The 18434-nt window shown below is 56.8% G+C and overlaps 1 protein-coding gene across 1 annotated transcript; it reads left to right on the top strand.

Annotated features, from left to right (window-relative positions):
- Positions 1–488: 488 nt before the first annotated feature.
- ANHX (anomalous homeobox) lies at positions 489–18069 on the top strand. The gene is made up of 11 exons (XM_043991748.1): positions 489–534; positions 2140–2399; positions 4248–4375; positions 4505–4628; positions 5320–5506; positions 6623–6755; positions 7518–7843; positions 9709–9856; positions 11578–11662; positions 12553–12636; positions 17510–18069. The coding sequence occupies exons 1-11, from the start codon at positions 489–491 to the stop codon at positions 17600–17602; spliced, it is 1614 nt and encodes a 537-aa protein (XP_043847683.1). The 3' UTR covers positions 17603–18069.
- The last annotated feature ends 365 nt before the right edge of the window (positions 18070–18434 follow it).

The following is an 18434-nucleotide window of genomic DNA, read 5'->3' as shown; positions in this document are numbered from 1 at the left end:
CTAAGACCCCCCCCCCTTGGGCATTCCATGTTGTAATATCCCATTCAAGGTTTACAATCTGTCCTAGAACCCCTCCCAGCCTTAACATCCCCTGTTCTCAGGCCCCTCCCAGTCCTGACATCCCCTGTTCTAAGGCCCCTCTCAACTCTGACATCCCCTGTTCTAAGACCCCTCCCAGCCCTGACATCCCCTGTTCTAAGACCTCTGCCAGCCTTAACATCCCCTGTTCTAAGAGCTCTCCCAGCCCTCATATTCCCAGTGCTGACACACCTCCCAGGCCTGACATTTCACAAGCCTGAAGAGAGAAGCCTCACTCGGCTTATTTCCTTACTGTGTGACCTTGGGTGAGTCACGTTGCCTCTGATTTGGGTAAAAGGATGAGAAGGGCCTATATCGTGCCTGTGGCTCTTTCTAGCTCTAAATGTGGACTCTGGGCAATCCAACTTGCTTCCTGCCTTGACTGTCCTTTCCTTTCCCCAGGCTCTTCCATGGAAATGGCTGAGGGCCCCCAGGCAGGGCCCTCTCCAGCAGTGGGTGAGTCATCCCCAGAGGAGGAAGGAGGGCTCAGTGGGGAGTGCCTGGGGACACTCAGGCTGCAGAGACTCAGTGAGGCCCAGGGTGGGATGAAGGAGACCCCTTCCTCACACCTTCAGCAGCCACTTTACAAAGGAGAAGGTGCCCAGGCCTGAGACTGGCTTCCCGGACACTTTGCACCACTCTGAACACAGCCAATTGGCTGAGACTCAGTTTCCTCTTCTATACAATGAGGGGCTTGACTATATATCATGGCTGAGGATTTTCCATCTGACATTCCTAGTTCTAAGGCCCCTCCCATCCCTGGCACTCTGTTCTAAGGCCCTTCCCAGCTCTGACATTCCTGGTGCTAAGGCTTCTCCCAGCTCTGATATCCCCTGTTCTAAGACCCCTCCCAGCTCTGACATCCCTAGTTCTAAACTCCCTCCCAGCTCTGACATCCCCTATTCTAAGGCCCCTCCCAGCTCTGACATTCCTGGTTCTGAGGGCCCTCCCAGATCTGACATCCCTAGTTCTTTTTTTTTTTAATTAATAAAGTATTTTATTTTTTTCCCATTACATGTAAAGATAGTTCTCAACTTTTGTTTATACAAGCTTTCCAATTTCAGATTTTTCTCCCTCCCTCCCCTCCCTCCCCCCTCCCCTAGACAGCAGGTAATCTGATATAGGTTTTATATATATATGCACATAATAGCATTAATCCTATTTCTGCATTAGTCATGTTATAAGAGAAAAAATCAGAGCAATGATAAAAAACCTCAAAATAGAAAAAAAACGACAGCACCAAAAACAAAAGAAATAGTATGGTTCGTTCAGCATCTATACTCCACAGTTCTTTTTTTTTTTTTCTTGGATTTGGAGATCCTCTTCCATCATGAGTTCCCTGGAACTCTTCTGTACCATTGCATCGGTGAGAATATAGTCCATCACAGTAGATCAACACTCAATGTTGATGATACTGTGACATCCCTAGTTCTAAGGCCCCTCCCAGCTCTGACATCCCCTGTTCTAAGACCCCTCCCAGCTCTGACATCCCCTGTTCTGAGGCCCCTCCCAGCTCTGACAACCCCTGTTCTAAGGCCCCTCCCAGCTCTGACATTTCCTGTTCTAAGGCCCCTTCCAGTTCTGACATTCTAGGCTCTAAGACCCCTCCCAGCTCTGACATCCCCTGTTCTGAGGCCCCTCCCAACTCTGACATACCCTGTTCTAAGGTCCCTCCCAGCTCTGACATTTCCTGTTCTAAGGCCCCTCCCAACTCTGACATCCCCTGTTCTAAGGCCCTTCCCAGCTCTGACATCCCCTATTCTAAGGCCCCTCCCAGCTCTAACATTCTAGGTTCTAAGACCCCTCCCTGCTCTGACATCCCCTGTTCTAAGGCCCCTCCCAACTCTGACATCCCCTATTCTAAGGCCCCTCCCAGCTTTGACATTTCCTGTTCTAAGGCCCCTCCCAGCTCTGACATTCTAGGCTCTAAGACCCCTCCCATCTCTGACATCCCCTGTTCTGAGGCCCCTCCCAACTCTGACATACCCTGTTCTAAGGCCTTTCCCAGCTCTGACATCCCTGGTTCTAAGCTCCCTCCCAGCTCTTCTACTCTGATCCTAGGTGCCAAGCTGAAGCATTTCCTGGCCTTGCTGGAGGAGAACAGGGCTTCTCCAGCCCCCCCAGCAGAGCTGATACATCTGGCTGGAAGACTGTGCCAGGAGCTCCAGGACACCCCGCCCCTGACGCTGGAGCCCCTGGCCGAAGCAGTGTTGGGGAGCCCCCACTGGCAGTATTTCCTGTCCAGCTTGGATGTGGTCAGAGTGTGTGTGCTCATCCTGGCCTTTCGGGGCCAGCACCAGGCGGCCTGTAGGCTGCTGGAGGTAGGAGCCGTCGAGTGAGGAGCACGTAGGCCGGCCGAGGGAGGGGGCAGAAGGCCGGGCCTTAGGAGCCTTGGGCTCAGAGGCAGAGTCAGCCCTCGAAGCCACCCAGAGGGATTCTCCCTGGGGAAGGCGGACAGCGCCACGAAGCCCATGCCCTTTTACTGGGGGAGACGCCCTTGCTGGTCTTGGTCACTCGCACCCTGCCCGCGGCGACCTCATGACCAGCTCTGTGCCCGAGCTCCCCGGCTGCCCTTTAGATATCTCTCACGGGCTTCCAGCATTTGACCTGTGGGGCCTGACGGAGGGCACTGCCCTGCTCCCCTCAGGCTCCCACCCCAGGAGACAGCCTGGACTCCTCTTGCTCTCTCCCTGTTCCCCTCCCCCCATCCAATCAGTCCCCACGGCCATAGGACCATCTCCCTTCATCTGGTGCAGACCCCCATCCCCTTACCCCTGGGCTGTTTCAGTGGCCACTGTGGGGGGGTGGGGCGGGGGGATCTGCCTGTACTCATCCCTTTCCTCTCCAAACCATCCTGCATTCAGCCACCAAAGCTCAGGTCTGACCACGTCCCCCCCTCCTCAATAAACTTCAATGGCTCCCCATGGCCTCCCAGACCAAATACAGAATCCTTCGTTTGGCGTCCAAAGACCTTCAGAACCGATCCCCTCCCACCTCTGCAGTCTCCTTCCGCAAAGTCCCCAACACGTGCTCTGATCCAGCCACGGCGGCTCCCTGGCCATTCCTCGAACAAGACCCTCATCTCCAGGCTCTAGGCGCTGTCCTGGCTGTCCCCGTGCCTGGACACTGTCCCCCCCCCCCTGCTCTGACCACCGACCTCCCTGGCTTCCTTTAGGTCCCAGCTAAAACCCCACCTTAATTCCAGGGCCTTCCTTCCCTCTGTTAATTGTCTCCCATTTGTCTCCTGTGGAGCTGGCTGGGATATACCTGTACCTGTTTGCTTGTCGTCTCCCCCGTTAGACTGTAAGCTCTGTGAGGGCAGGAGATGCTTTTTGGCCTTTACTTGTATCCCTGGCACATTTGTTGTTCAGCCGTTCAGTGGTGTCTGACGCTATAACCCGGTGACCATACTATCTGTGGGGTTTTCTTGGCGAAGATCCTGGAGTGGTTGGCCATTTCCTTCTCCAGTGGATTAAGGAAAACAGAGGCTAAGTGACTTCTTTTTTTGTTTGTTTGTTTTTGGTTTTTTTGGTGAGGCAATTGGGGTTAAGTGACTCGCCCAGGGTCACACAACTAGTAAGGGTCAAGGGTCTGAGGCTGAATTTGAACTCAGGTCCTCCTGAATCCAGGGCCAGTGCTTTATCCACTTTGCCACCTAGCTGCCCCTTAAGTGACTTGTCTACAGTCACACAGCTGATGTCCGAGGTTGGATTTGAACTCAGGTCTTCCTGACTCCAAGCCCAGTGCTCTATTCACTGAGCCATCTAGCTGCTTTCTGGCACATAGTAGGTGCTGTTTTAAAAAACAACAACTGTTTCTTGACTGACTGCCTGACTTAGAGAGGTGCCCAGGTTCCCAAAGGCAGTATGAGGTCTGGGCACCAAGGATAGCTCTCCATCCACTATACTACACTGACCCCAGCAAATCACTGGGCCTCTCTGGGTCTCAGTGTCTTCATCTGTTGAATGTGAGTCGATTGGAACAGATCACAGAAACCTAGAGCTAGACCTTGAAAGGACCTCAAGGGCTATCTAGTCCAACCCCCACCTTGTGTAGAGGAAGAAATGGCAGGGAGGGGTGAAGTGACTTGCCCAAGGTCACCTATCAAAGGTAGGATTCGAACCCAGTGCCTCTGACCCTGAGGTTCTACCTCTCCATTCTCTCCATAGCACTGCAGCGGGGCTGGTGAGAGGGAGCAGCTGATCCAGCTTTGGAATGAGATTCACTACCGCAAGGTCATGGAGAAATACCATGTGAACTCCCTGACCCCCGTGCAGAAGTTTCGCTGCAGGAAAAGGTACCGTGGGGCAATGACTGATCCCTGCTCTGGGGTGGTGGGCACAGGGACGGAGCTAGCAGGGCATCGGCCAGGGCGTGGCGCTCACACTCTGCTCCCCTCATGGGCCTGCTTCTCTCCTACCCCAAGGAATCCTCCTCCTTTTTCCCTCTGCCCCGAGGGTGTTAAGAGCCGCAACTTCTCCAAAGATGTGCGCCAGAAGCTCCTGGGATTTGCTGCAAGGGTGACCACAAACCCTAACAGGGAGCAGCGGGTAGGTGTGCAGGCCGGGCCCTGTGTCCCTAACACAGAATAGCGGGGAGGTGCGCGGGCCAGGCCCTGCTGTCCTAACAGGGAACAACAAGTAGGTGCGTCCCCCTAACAGAGCAGCAGGGAGGTGCGCAGGCCGGGCCTGCTCCCTGCTGAACACCGAGGACTTGACAGGATAGAAGGAACTCAGGTCAGGGTCCGTTGCTGAGCCTGAGCCTCGTAGGCATCATCGTTGAATGCCCCCTTGGCTGTTTGGCTCACGGAGAGTGACCCAGGCCGGGTTACTGACTCCCTAGGCCCTAGCCCAGCTGTGCCCATTTGAGAACTCTCTCAGGATGGGGAATGCATTCAGGAGGAACTGGGGGGCTCAAGGCCAGAGCTCCCTCCTCACAGATCCACCGGCCCTCAGGACCCGGGTGGGGAGGACCATCCCAAGCCACCGTACAGGTCTGGGTCAGTCTGGCCATGGGACTGCCAAGGGGCAGCCCATTGACGGAGACCTGACACAAAGGCAGGCTATGGCAGGAGCAGCCTGGTTGTTGGTGGCACGTGCGGGTTCTCCGAGCCCTTTCCTTCCTGCTGGTAGAGCATTATCCTCCCTCGATGTGCTCCCCCCTTCTGGTGAGCTCCCTTGCCTCTGGCTGTCGTCACTTCTGAGATTCTCTGATTTCTCTCTGCTTCCTTGGGGGTGTCAGGGGAGACTGGCCTTGGAGACCGGCCTGCAGGTCCACCAGATTTATAACTGGTTTGCTAATTACCGCCGGCGTCAGAAATCATCCCTCCAGAGGCAAGAAGGCTTCCAGGACTTTCCCCAAGGTGGGGAATCTGCACCAGAAGCCCAGCGTTGGCTGGACCCCGGACCCTGCAGCCTCCAGCCCCAAGGTAGGTCTCCTGTTATTTCTGTAATTGGGGGGAGAGCAACGAAAAACCTGGCAACTGGGAAGCGCCTCCGCCTTCTTGTCCCCTTCCTGGTCCAGTCCTGGAGGTGTGGAGATGGAGAGGTGCAGGCCAGGCCCCTCCCCTTGGGCCTTTGGACAGGGAAGTTCACGAGCTTTCCCCTCACTGAGAGGGGCTGCTTAGCCTCATGAAGGAACCTCAGAAACCCTTTAATCTAACCTCCTCTGGGGCAGCTAGGTGGCGCAGTGGATAGAGCACCGGTCCTGGAGTCAGGAGTACCTGAGTTCAAATCTGGCCTCAGACACTTAACACTTACTAGCCATGTGACCCTGGGCAAGTCACTTAACCCCAATTGCCTCACTTAAAAAAAAATCTACCCTCCTCATGTTACAAATAAGGAAACTGAGGCCCAGAGCCAATCAGGTGGCATAGACTTGGAGTCAGGAAGACCTGAGTTCAAATCCTGCCTTAGATTTTTTTTTGGGGGGGTAAGGCAATTGGGGTTAAGTGACTTGCCCAGGGTCACACAGCTAGTAAGTATTAAGTGTCTGAGGTTGGATTTGAACTCAGGTCCTCCTGACTCCAGGGCTGGTGCTCTATCCACTGCGCCACCTAGGTGCCCTGTGCCTTAGACATTTACGAGCTGTCTGTGAGATCCTTCACCTCTCTCAGCCTCAGTTTTCACATCTGTGAAATGAGGATTAAAACTGGTACCCACCTCCTGGGATATTCCAATGAGGTAGTGTATCTGTAAGGGGATTTCCGACCTTGAAAGCAGTATTCCCTCACTTGACCCTCAAGGCAGCCCTGGGAGCTCAGTACTGCTAGTATTATTATCTCCATTTTACGGAAAGGGAAACTGAGGCTCTACAAGGTTGAGGTGGTTTTCTCAGGGTCACACCGCTATTGCGTGCCAGAGATGGAGCTCCGGCACAGATTCCTCCTTGTGTCAGTCAGGCCGAGGGCTCTTTCCACAGCACCACTGGGGGATGAGGGGGCCTGCATCCCCCCAGAAATGAAGTGCAGCAGACAGGACTTTGCTGAAGACCCCCTGACCCTTCGAAGCTCGTCATCCTTATGTTTTTACTTCTCTGCTCTCAGCTGGATTCCAGGGGGAGGTTCACCTGGGGCCCCCCCAGGCTCCCTTGGGCCCTTGTGAGCTGACATGGGAACCGCCCATCCTGGGCCTGAGGTGCCATCAGGAGGAGGGACTGACCAAGCTGCTGGATGCCAGGTACGGCCAGCAGGATTCCAGTGCAGTGCATCTCCCGGATCCCCATGTGTGCAAGGCCTAGCTGGGCACTGTGGCAGGGGTTGGGGGGCATGGCCCAGATGAGCTCAGCTCTCAGGGAGCTCCCATCAAATGGGAAATGAGACGGGCACACAGAGAACAGTGATTGTGTGGGGGGAGTCCTCCCTTACGGAGGAGACCCCCTGACCTAGGCCTTGAAGGATGAGACTTTGAGAGACAAAGATAAGGATGAAGGAACCCCTTCCCAGGCATCAGGGCTGGTGTGACCCACAGCTTCTGGATTCTAGTGTTCCTGGGGGTTTTCATTGGGTGGTTTCTTTCAGGAGATGACCAGTGGACCCTTCCTGTCTTCTCTTTGCTCCCAGGCTCTAATAGATTTTTCTTTTCTTAGTCCTGGTTTTCAGAGTCCAGTGATTCTTAAATTCTCTCTCCTCGACCTGCTTTCCGTTCCATTTTTAAAGAAGTCTCAGGTTCCATTTTCTTCTGTTTTTTCAGTCTTTTGGTTTTGTTCTAATGTTTCTTGCTGTCTCGCAGACTCATTGCTTTCTCTTTAGCGGGGCCTTGTTTCCCCAGAGCCAATTTCCTTCCCTGCCTGTCACAGCCTAAGCTGATCTCTTGATGCGATGCCAACGCTTCTCAGAGGAGCCTTGGGCCTCTGTCAAGTTTGTTCGGAATGGTCGGCTGCACCCCCTCCCAAGTGCTTCCTCCTCCACTGCCCGTCCCTCTTTTTGGCTCTGCCCCCAGGTTTGTGAGAAGCAATGAGATGCCAGTGGAGAAGCTGGGCACGGACCCCCGGACCCTCCTGCTGGCTGCGGGCCCCGGCTTCCCTATGGAAGGCCCCAGCACTGCCCTCTGCCCCGCTGCCCCCGCCGCCAGGCCGGGGCCCATCCTCCCTGCCCTGGCCCCCTGGCCCGAGAGCTTCCTTCTGGGCCCCTGTGAGTCACTGCCGGGGCAGGTGCAGGACACAGCCTATGGCCGAGAGCTGGAGGTCCTGCAGCCGGTGCCAGCAGCATCGCGGGAGGTGGCCGCTGTGGGTCCCCTCCCTGCCTTCTGGGACCCCAGACCCTCAGGTCAGCTTCCCTGGTTCGGCTTCTCTTGATTCAGGCCTCCTTGGCCCCCTTGTTGGGTGCCCAAATGCCCTGGTCCTTGTTTCAGAATTGGAGGGGGGAGGGGGGCCGCACCAACTACGAGTCGTGGGATCTCAGGCCTCAGGCCCGGGAGCGACCTCAGAGGCCGTCTTGGCTGGCCCCTCACTTGACAGAAGAGGAGCCTGAGGCCTGGGCAAAGGCCATGACTCGGTCGCTATCAGAGGGTCACTCTGTCCATTTCTGGCTTCTTGTCATGACCTCTGGTGCCTGACCAGGGCGCCCTCCAGCGGGAAGGGCCCGGAGAGACCTTGCAGCCAGGGGCTCTTCAGCCTGTTTGAATGCTGCACCTGTGACGTCTGACACAGGCTTTTCAGATGGGGAAACTGAGGCTTAGGAAGTGAATGGAATTCAGCCTCAGGACACTCTGAGCCAGGGCTACAGATCAAGCCTTCCGATATCCAGCCCAAGACCAGCCAGGAGCCAGCCTTTAACGTTGTCGTTGTTCGGTCATTTCGGTCGTGTCTGGCTCTCCCTGACTCCATAGAGACACATGTTACAGATAGGGAAACTGAGGCAGGCAGGGTGAAGGGACTTGCCCAGGGTCACACAGCTAGCAAGTGTCTGGGGCTGGATTTGAACTCAGGGAGAGCAGTCTTCCTGACCCCAGGCCTGGCTCTCTGTGCACCGTGGCGCCCCCTAGCGGACAGCCTTGAACGACCTCTGGCCCTTTCCTGCTCCTTTCTAGGGGACATCAAGGACCCTTCACAAGACTTGAATGCACAATTTCGTTTAAAACTGGGGAAGGAGTGTGTGTGGCAGAGGAAGCCCACCCCCCTGAGGCATCAGGCCACATGTACCCCCAGGGAACCATAAACTCCTGTGGGGACCGAGGCCCCTCTGACTTTACCGTGAGGGGACTCCCTCTAGCTGGGCAGTTGTTGAGCCAGCTGTTGAGCACCTAGAGGCCTAGACAGTGGTCTGGGGCATTGAGACCCCACTGTGACCTGCCCAGGGTCACCTGAGCAGGAAGTGGTAGGACTTGAACCCAGGACTTTCTGGTTCCAAGGCTGGGTCTACATCCACTGAGCCAAGATGATTAGCACAGTGCTTAGAACAGTGCCTGGTTCATGGGCATTTAATAAATGTTCAGTGGTTGATTTTTGGAAGGGCTCTTAGAACGGGATGTCAGGGTTGGGAGAGGCCTTAGAACAGGGAATGTCAACTGGGAGGGGCCTTAGAACACAAAATGTCAGGGCTGGGAGAGACTTAGAAGAGGGAATGTCAAAGCTGGGAGGTGTCTTAGAACAGGGGATGTAAGGGCTGGGAGGGGCCCTAGAACAAGGGATGTCAGGGTTGGGAGAGGCCTTAGAACAGGGAATGTCAGCTGGGAGGGGCCTTAGAACACAGAATGTCAGGGCTGGGAGAGGCCTTAGAACAGGGAATGTCAGGGCTTGGAGGGGCCCTAGAACAGGGGATGTCAGTGCTTGGAGGGGCCCTAGAACAGTGGTGTCGTTGAGGGAAGGACAGAGTTAGAAGGCCTGAGTTTGAATCCCAGCTCTGTCACTCACTACCCGTATGAACTTGGGCAAATCCCTCACCTCCCTGAGACTCAGTTTCCATGAAAGGAGCTAGCTGGAGCAGACACCGAGAGAGGTCAGGGTCCTGATCCCCTTGGCTGGGTGTGGAGGATGATGGGTGAGGGTGGCAGGAAGCCCAGAATCTCTGGGTTGGGGGGATCATCTTGCCCAGACAGTCCTGAAAAAGCAGGGAAGCGGAACCACACAGACCCTTGCTTTCCTTGTGACTCTGGACAGGAGAGGGTCTTCATTCTGCTTTCTGCACCCCAGGTTACCAGGTACCGCGGGACAGAAGCCCCCCCGGGGCAGGCATTGGGCCCTGCCCTGAAGTGACCAGCAGACCACCAGGCTTGGAGGGTGGCAGCTTCATGCTCAGAGAACAGCAACTGGGAGCCCTGGAGTGTGTCCTCCCACAAAGGTAGGGTAACAGAAGTGGGTCCCCTCAGGCGTGGGACACTCGCACCCCGTGAAAAAGGCCCATGTTGGCCCTTTGTCCTCCCCCAGGGCTTGTAGCCCCTGACAGATAAGGGTGGAGAAAGGATGGGGCTGCCCCTCCTCGGGGCCTCAGAGGTCACCTGGGCCCCTCCATCCTTGGCCTTCATAGAGGTAGAAACTGAGACCCAGAGAGGTCGTGACCCTGGGCAAGATCACAGAAGCAATAAGTGGCAGACCTGAGACCCGAATGTGCAGGGAAGCCTGGTCCTTCCTAGGACCAGTACCTAGCACAAGGCACTTCTCGGGCCTCAGATTCCTTGGCTGCAGATAGAGTAGGTTGGATTAAATGATCTCTAATACTCCAGTACTGACCATCCATGATCTAAGGCCCTCCCAGCCTTGACATCCCCTGTTCTCAGGCCCCTCCCAGCCCTGCCATTCCCTGTTCTCAGGCCCCTCCCAGCTCTGCCATCCCCTGTTCCCAGGCCCCTCCCAGCCCTGCCATCCCCTGTTCTAAAGCCTCTCCCAGCCCTGCCATCCCCTGTTCTCAAGCCCCTCCCAGCTCTGCCATCCCCTGTTCTCAAGCCCCTCCCAGCTCTGCCATCCCCTGTTCCCAGGCCCCTCCCAGCCCTGCCATCCCCTGTTCTAAAGCCTCTCCCAGCCCTGACATCCCCTGTTCTCAGGCCCCTCCCAGCCCTGACATCCCCAGTTCTCAGGCCCCGCCTAGCTCTGACATCCCCTGTTCTAGGGCCCCTCTGTGTGTGACCCTCTCTTGGAAGTATTCGAGCTCAGCTGGTCCCTTGGTTCCTGCCTTCTCCCTTGTAGGGATAAGGATATCTGGGGGTTTGGCTGAAGGTGTGTGAATATCTGACTCTCCTCCCTGAGACTCAGGTTGAAGGCAGGATCTTGGGGAGGGGGCACCACTGAAGGCAAACCCTAGTTTGATGCCATGCTCTGACCCTGAGTCTGGTCTTGGAATCAGGTGACCAGGGTCACATGGCTGGTCAACGTCCGAGGCAGCCTTTGATCCAAATTGAGCACCATCCCAGGCCATCCTCTTCCCCCTGAGCCTCAGTTTCCTTACCTGTATTTGAGGGAACCAGGACAAGATCCAGACAAATGCCAGAGCTTACCTAGCGAGTCGGGGTGTGGGGAGGGTGCAGGGATGATGCTGAGTCGGCGGGGTGGGGCACAGAGCCCCTGGGGGGGGGACCCCCCGGCAGTTGGACAGGGTCCATTCCCATTGTATGAATGAGGAAATCGAGTCTGCAGAGCCTGCTCACCCAGCCCAGTGGGAGGCTTGGGAAGTTCTCCGCAGTCTGGAAGCCCGGCATGAAGGCAGAGCGTGTTACGGGAGAACCGTCTCCCCCATGACCCAGGGGGTTATGGAGGAAGGCGCTCCAGGCGTGGCAATCAGTTCTTCTCTTGGGCAAATTGCAGCCCCTGCCTGCTGAAGTCTAGGAGACGCTGGCAGATAGTGGTGGCAGAAAGACCCGGACCTAGGGCCCCCCCCAGACCCAGGGCCCCCCCCCCCCCAGACAGCCGGCCAGTGCTTGGGCCTTGCAGGTGCTCCATTCAAGGTCCGTCCAGCTGCTCCCTAGTGTGGCCTTTGAGGGAGCTCAGGCACCACTGAGGCACGGACACAAGCCGGGAGGGAGCCGCCTTCAGGACCAGCGAAAGGTCAGCCACTGTGTTGTTTTCCAGCTCCCCAGAGATGGCGCTGGAGAAGCCCTCGAGCCCCCATCAAGTGACCATCCTGGGTGAGCCCCAGGCTCTCGAGTACAGCCAGGTAAGGCTCCCCAGACCGGCAGTCGGGGTTCAGAGCCTTCCTTGGCTGCTGAGGGACACCCGGGCCTTCCTCCTGGAACCTCTGCCTGCTTCATTCCCCCTCCTCTCCCCCATCCTTCCCCTCCTCTTCCTCCCCCTCCCCCTCCCCCTCCTCTCCCCCCTCCCCCTCCCCCTTCTCCTCTCCCCCTCCTTCTCCTCTTCCTCCCCCCATTCCCCATCCTTTCCCTCCTCTTCTTCCCCCTCCCCCTTCCCCTCCCCCTCCTCCTCCCCCCCATGCTTCTTCTCCTTCTCCTCCCCCCAGACAGGAGGGAGCCCAGGGCCCCTTCCCCAGAATTCCCTCTGGTCCCCGGTCTCCCTGTCCCCTCCTCACACATAGGGCGCTGACTCTCAGAGCTCATAGGGGCCCCAGCAGCAATCCTGACTGATCATACCTCTAAGGAGGGGGAGCTCACCACCTCCCAGCAGGCCTCTCTGCCCCGGGGCAGCTCTCATGATTAAGAAGCTTGTCCTGGCAGAATGTGTAAAGTTCCATTTCTGCTCCTCAAGGGGAGGGCCTGGCTTGTGTTTGTGCCCAGTGCCCTGCACATAGTAGGTGCTTATGAAGAACATTCATTGGAGTTGAGTGCTGTAACCCCCAGCAGAATGTCAGCCCTTGGGCACTTTTGTCTACTTAGACCTGGTGCTTAGCCCAGCACACAGTAGGTGCTTACTAGATGCTTGGCCATTGACCGACTGACTGACTGCTCCTGGTTCTGGCCTGCCTCACCCTGAGGCTTTTTCTCTCTAGACCAAACACTCCCCACGCCTGGCTCTGTGTGAGTCCTTGTCACAGAAGCAGCACAAGTTCCTGGTGGGCAGGGGCCATGACAGGCCTTCTTTCTCCTCCTGCAGAACCACCTGGGCCCTGCCGGAAGCCCTGGAGCCGCCCTGAGGGGCCTGGAGGCACCCGAGGAGGCAGCGACAGCCGGGTCTCCTGTACGGCTGAGTATAGCAGCATTCAGTGAGGAGGGAGGGCAGGGAGAGAGGGGCTGGGGGTGTCCTCCTGGACCCCGAGGGGCCTGTGGGTATCAGGGCAGAGAACAAGATGTCTGAGCCGGCTTCCTTCCTGTGGGGACACATTCCTTCCTGGGCAGAAGAGAGACTGGGCCTGCTTCCTCTAAAAAGGGAAGCGGAAAGTCTGGTCTCTCTGTCCCCCCACCCCCACCCCCTGCCCCCAGTCTCATTTTGTCTCCTGCCTCTAAGCCCCAGATACAGACGTGAGAGTCCAGGAAGCTGGCACTGCTGCCTGCTCTGCTGCCATGAGACCATTTGGAGAGCTCTCTGGCTTTTCCCAATCAGACGAGCAATTATTAAGCACCCACTGTGTGCTCGGCAGTGTGGTGGGCACTGGGGAGACAGAGGCATCCAAAAATGCCTTTCAAAAACAAAAACCTTCTTGCCCTCCAAGACTTTACATTCTACTGGGGCATATGACATTCAAGCCAAGAAGCATTTATTAAGTGCCTACTATATGCCCAGCACTACGCAGAGCTCCGGAGAGACAAAGACAAAAATGAAGCTGCCCTTTCCCTCAGGGAGTTCCCATTGGCGGCTTTCCCCTGTGAAGCGGGCAATCCAAGGGTGACTGTTATTCCCATTTTCCAGATGCGGGGATCTGGTCACTGAGCTAGGCAGTGTCAGAGCTGGGATTTGAACCCCCAGATATAAGACTCTTTAGAGCTGGAAGAGACCTGAGAAATCTGGTCTGCCCCCTGCTATTCCTCTTACCCAGATGCCTCCTTTTACAGAATGGGGTGGCTGGGCCGAGGTCAGACACCGAGTGAGGCTGCCCAGGAGTCCTGGGGAGGGGCACCGCTGAAGAACTGAGGGAATCACAGCTTTAGGCCCCCGGGGCCTGACCCCCATTTTGCAGATGAAGTAAACTGAGGTCAGAGAGAGATACCAACTGGACTCTGGCCTCTTGACTCCCCACCCAGGACCCCAGAGCAGCCAGGCTCCAGAGGCAGCTCGTGAGCTGCCCAGGATTTCCCGGGAGGCACCTGCCTGAAAGGGGGGGCTCATGTGGATCGAGTGGGGCCCCTGGGCCTGCACTGTATGATCAGCCTGGACAGATGCTAAAGCCTGCGGGTGAATGGGCTGTCCCAGGGATCCCCTCCCCCAAGGCCCAGCCACTGAGGTGCCCTTCACCTGCCTCGTGAGGAGGGAACGGGGAGAGAGTTCTCTCCTGGTTGGCACCGGGCCTGGGACTTGGGGGAAGGGCCGTCTAATTGTAGACAAGGGACCAGGTCAGAGGGCAAGTCCCTGGCGTCAGATCCACATCGGATCCACAGGAGGCTAGGAGCAAAGCTCCTCATGTAATTAACCCAGTTTTACACATGGGGAAACTGAGGCTCGGAGGTCCAAAGTGACACGTGCACGTGGCCTGGGATTGAAAACCAGGCCTCTCCCAGCCCAGGAGGAAGCCCAGGCTTCAGACTTCCCAGTCTGTCAAATGGGGAAAGTGATCCTTGCCCTGTGCCCATGGAAGAGGGGTGTCCTGGAGATCAGATGGTGTGATTGATGAGGGATAGGATGTAGGAGTGGAGAGGAGCCTCAGAACAGGGGATGGCAGAGCTGGGAGGGGCCTCAGAACAGGGGATAGCAGAGCTGGGCAGGGCCTCAGAACAGGGGATAGCAGAGCTGGGATGGGCCTCAGAACAGGGGATGGCAGAGCTGGGATGGGCCTCAGAACAGGGGATGGCAGAGCTGGGCAGGGCCTCAGAACAGGGGATGGCAGAGCTGGGCAGGGCCTCAGAACAGGGGATGGCAGAGCTGGGATAGGCCTCAGAACAGGGGATGGCAGAGCTGGGCAGGGCCTCAGAACAGGGGATGGCAGAGCTGGGAAGGGCCTCAGAACAGGGGATGGCAGGGCTGGGAGGGGCCTTAGAACTGAATAGGTTCTAATCCTGGTTCTGCTCTCAACTTTCCATGTGACCTTGGGCAGGTCCCTTCATTCGCTTGGGCCTTAGCTGCTGAATTTCCAGTGAGGGAGGGGTTGGGCCAGCTGGTCTTCCATGTCCCTCCCCCTCTCAGTCCTCCAGGGGTGGCAGTGTGGTGCAGTGGCAGGGGCCCTGGCTTTGGATGAGGACGGGGTTGGAAGAGATGGCCACTGGCCTCACTCTCTGCTTGGTACCTGACATGGCGGTGGGCAGGGCCCTGGGCTGGGGTCAGGAAGGCCCGAGTTCAGAACTTGCCTTTGACACCGGCTGGGCGCTGGCCAGAACTCCCTTCCCCTCTCTGGGCCTCAGTTTCTTTATCTCCAAAATGAGGGGTGATGGCCCCGAGGCCCATTCTGTTTTTAGCGCTGTGATGGGGTGACTTGAAGGTCTGGGGTCCTTCTCGAGGCCCTAGAGGGCTTATCTGGGCCATCCCCAGACTCTGGGCGGGGCCCACCCCAAGCTGAGGCCCCATGAGGTGCTATCTCACTTGGAAAGGCCTCCAGAGTTGGCAGCTCCTCCTCCTCCTCCCTCTCTGTGGCTTGGCCAGGGGAGAGAACTCTTTCCCGTGCCCATCTGGTGGGCCACACTGGTCTCTAGACACTTGTATTGTAAAATGGAGTGGAAGAAAGCAAATGGAGTGGGGAGAGAGGATCAATTTGATTTTGTTTTGGTTTGTTTTTTTGTGGGGCAGTGAGGGTTAAGTGACTTGCCCAGGGTCACACAGCTAGTAAGTGTCAAGTGTCTGAGGTTGGATTTGAACTCAGGTCCTCCTGAATCCAGGGCCGGTGCCTTTTCCACTGCGCCACCTAGCTGCCCCACGAGAGGTTCGATTTGAGGGGAGGGCTCTGGGGGCTGTGTTGGAAGCCAAGTCCTCCCCAAGTCTCCAAAGCCAGCCTGGTAAGAGTCTGCTGGCTGCCCGGGGTGGGGGGGTAGGAGCTCAGCTCTATTTTACATATGGGCACACTGAGGCCTGGAGTAGGGGAGGAACATGGCCCAAGGCCACACTGCTACTGAGAGGCGGGGCAGGGGTTGGCATCCAGCAGTAGAATGTAAACAGGACCTCTAACAGGACCAGGCATACAGCCGGGGCTTAATTAATAAGGTGCTTATTGCATTGAATCTAAGCCGGGTCTCCCAGTGTCTTCCCAAGTATCTTGAGAAGTCAGGAAGAACGGGGTTCAAATTCCTCCTTTGACCTGTACTAGATGTGTGACCCTGGCCAAGTCACTGGGCAGCTCACTGGTCTGGGCGGCTAAGACTGAATTATAGGATGCTTTGTGTACTGTAAGCACTGAAGAAACACTACTTATTGATTCACTCCTTCATTGGTTCATTGGCGGAGTGATTCATTTGCTCATAAGTTGTAGAGAGGATGCCAGTCTGAATCAGTGAAGGGAGTTTCCTCCTATGGGACTTGCCAATATCGATGAAACCCCAGTCCAGTCCCTGTGGCCCCAGGCTCCTGACTCCCAGGCCGGGCACCCTTCCCAGCTACTCCCCGTCCACTCCAACGGTGTAACAAAGAGGTGTGCGGCCCTGCGGGCTTTCCGTCCTGGACAAACGTCTCAGAGACTGGATCCATGGAAGGAGAAAGTGCCTGAGAATTTATTAGGCTTGTCCAAAGTGGGATGGACTTGGACGTTTGTGGGGAGTGAGCTCCCCATCTCTAGAGGAGTGCTTTAATTAGGGATTCTGTAGAACGGGAGGCTTTAGAGGTAGGAAGGGATCCTTACGGTCAATTAGTCCCCTCATCCTCCTCACTTGACAGGAAAGAAAAATGGATCTCAGAGTTGTCAAGTGATTTACCCAAGGTCCCACAGGTAGGCAGGGACAGAGGCAGAGTTTGAACGCAGGCCTTCTGCGGGCTAAATCACACACGGTGGGCCTCTAGCTTGGGCACTGGCTGGGCTCAGTGCCCTCCAAGGTCTGCGATGGGGGATCCAGGGCAGCGGGGCCAGCTGGTCAGCTCCCTCAGCCTCCCCTCACTGTGGGAGGTCTGGGCCACGCCTGGTGACTCTCTTATCTCTTAGACAATGAGCTTAGGTGGAGTTCACTGGGGGTCGGGGGCATGGGGCGGGCCGGGTTCCCACACTCCCGAGATGGGAGGGGACAGAGTCAGCAGAAGAGATGGGATGGTGTTGGTCGTCTGATCATCTCTGCCAATATTACTTGGCACACATTGGGCACTTCAGAAAGAGACTGAATTGATGCAAAAGGAAGGAATTGATGTAGGCGGCCCTTGCTTGGACCCAAGGAAGGGGAGGGGCGTCATCGGGCTTGCAGTGAGAAGACTTGGGGTTCAAATGAGCTCCCCAACAGAACACCAGCTCCCTGAGGGCAGAGACTGGGGTGGGCCTAGCATGTGGCCTAGTATATGGCCTAGCACATGGAGGGGTCTTTCTTTATAAATGTACCCAACATGACCTGGGGACCGTCACTATCCTCGGAGCCTCAGTTTCATCATCTATAAACCAGGTCCAGGAACACTTGAAAGACTATTATGAGGATCAGTCGAAGGCACGGACAGACGGGAAGGGCTTTTGCAAAGTGCGACCTAAGCAGCAACCCCGCCAGTCAGCCTCGCCATGATCCTATGGGGGGCGGCCCTCCCTGGCAGTTAGTTACTGGGCTTCAAGCAGAATCTGAACCAGAGACCAGTCAGTGTGGCGAACCTGGGTGTACTTTCTAGCCTTTGGGACCGCAGGACTTGGGGCTAGGAGGGGTCTCGAGCACAAGCCTCGGACTCGGGGTCCCCAAGACTCTCTCCATCATGCCAGGCCTCTCTTGGGGTCAGAAGGGACTCTCGTCCGAGGGGACAGGACGGGCTGGCTCGCCACCAGTAAGAGACACGACTCTGTCTGTTCTTCCAGGTTCCTGGGGACTCCCTGAATGAGCAGACCTCCAGCGACACTTTCTGGGCCGCTCTGCTGCTGTTTGAATTCTCGGGGGGCAACCGGGCCTGAGGCGTTCTTGGTGCGGATTCCTAGGCCAGGCCCCCGGAGCTTGGCGGCCTTCCTCCCACCCTCGCGGTGCCCACTCCCTGGGGCTCTGCGGGGTCCGTTTTCTGTTCTCATTGTGAGTATCGGGGGGCAGGGGCCTGCTCCCCCCAGCCAGATTCTCGGCCTGTTTCCAGGGAGGGCAGTTTGGCATTAGCGGTTTGTTAGCTTGTTGTTAGCGGTGAAGTTGTCCCCCTGCACCCCCCCGGAGGTGGGCCTGTTCTTCCTGTCCGCACAGATGTGACCCCGGACGGAGCCGGCGTCCAGGCCCATAGGTGTCCCCAGACCCCCGAGGCTCAGGCCTCTCGCCTCCCACAGGGGCTAATTCTCCCCTAGGGCTCAGGATCCTATTTGTGTCGGCCTGCCCTCCCAAAGTCCCAGGGGCCGACGCCTCTTGAACCCCACAATAAGCCATCTCCATCCTTCTCAGGGAAAGCCACCAGCCCGCCCCTGGTCCCACTCGGTATTGGGGGGGGGTCCTGATTTAGGGAGCCAGGAAGGAGGGAAGTATGTTGGCTTCCATTTCTGATGAAGTGACGGTTTGCCAAATAAAGGTTATTGAGACCATGTGCCTGGGGCTGGTGACTGACGGTGGGGAGGTCCTTGAGAACGTGGGAGAAGCCGGATCCCAACCTGGCCAAGGTTGGCGAGGCCATGTCACGGAGGAGAGATCGCCAGGCTTGGGTATCAGGAGGTCCGGGTTTGAATCCTGCCTGGGACATAGCTCTATGACCTTGGGAAACTGGGCCTCGGTTTCCTTGGCTGTAAAAAGGAGGGGCTGCGCTCAATGACCCTCCCA

The sequence above is a fragment of the Dromiciops gliroides genome, chromosome 1, assembly GCF_019393635.1.
Source record: "Dromiciops gliroides isolate mDroGli1 chromosome 1, mDroGli1.pri, whole genome shotgun sequence".
Taxonomy (NCBI): Eukaryota; Metazoa; Chordata; class Mammalia; order Microbiotheria; family Microbiotheriidae; genus Dromiciops; species Dromiciops gliroides.
The sequence above is the reverse complement of the archived record's forward strand: the minus strand, read 5'-3'. Positions and strand labels throughout refer to the sequence as shown.

Bases quoted from the DNA above. Each gene is read 5' to 3' on its own strand.
- ANHX (XM_043991748.1), top strand. From the start codon at position 489: ATGGAAATGGCTGAGGGCCCCCAGGCAGGGCCCTCTCCAGCAGTGG. The intron at 4,629-5,319 runs GTAGGTGTGCAG...TGGGGGTGTCAG, and splicing joins ACCCTAACAGGGAGCAGCGG to GGGAGACTGGCCTTGGAGAC. The intron at 12,637-17,509 runs GTACGGCTGAGT...CTGTTCTTCCAG, and splicing joins CAGCGACAGCCGGGTCTCCT to GTTCCTGGGGACTCCCTGAA.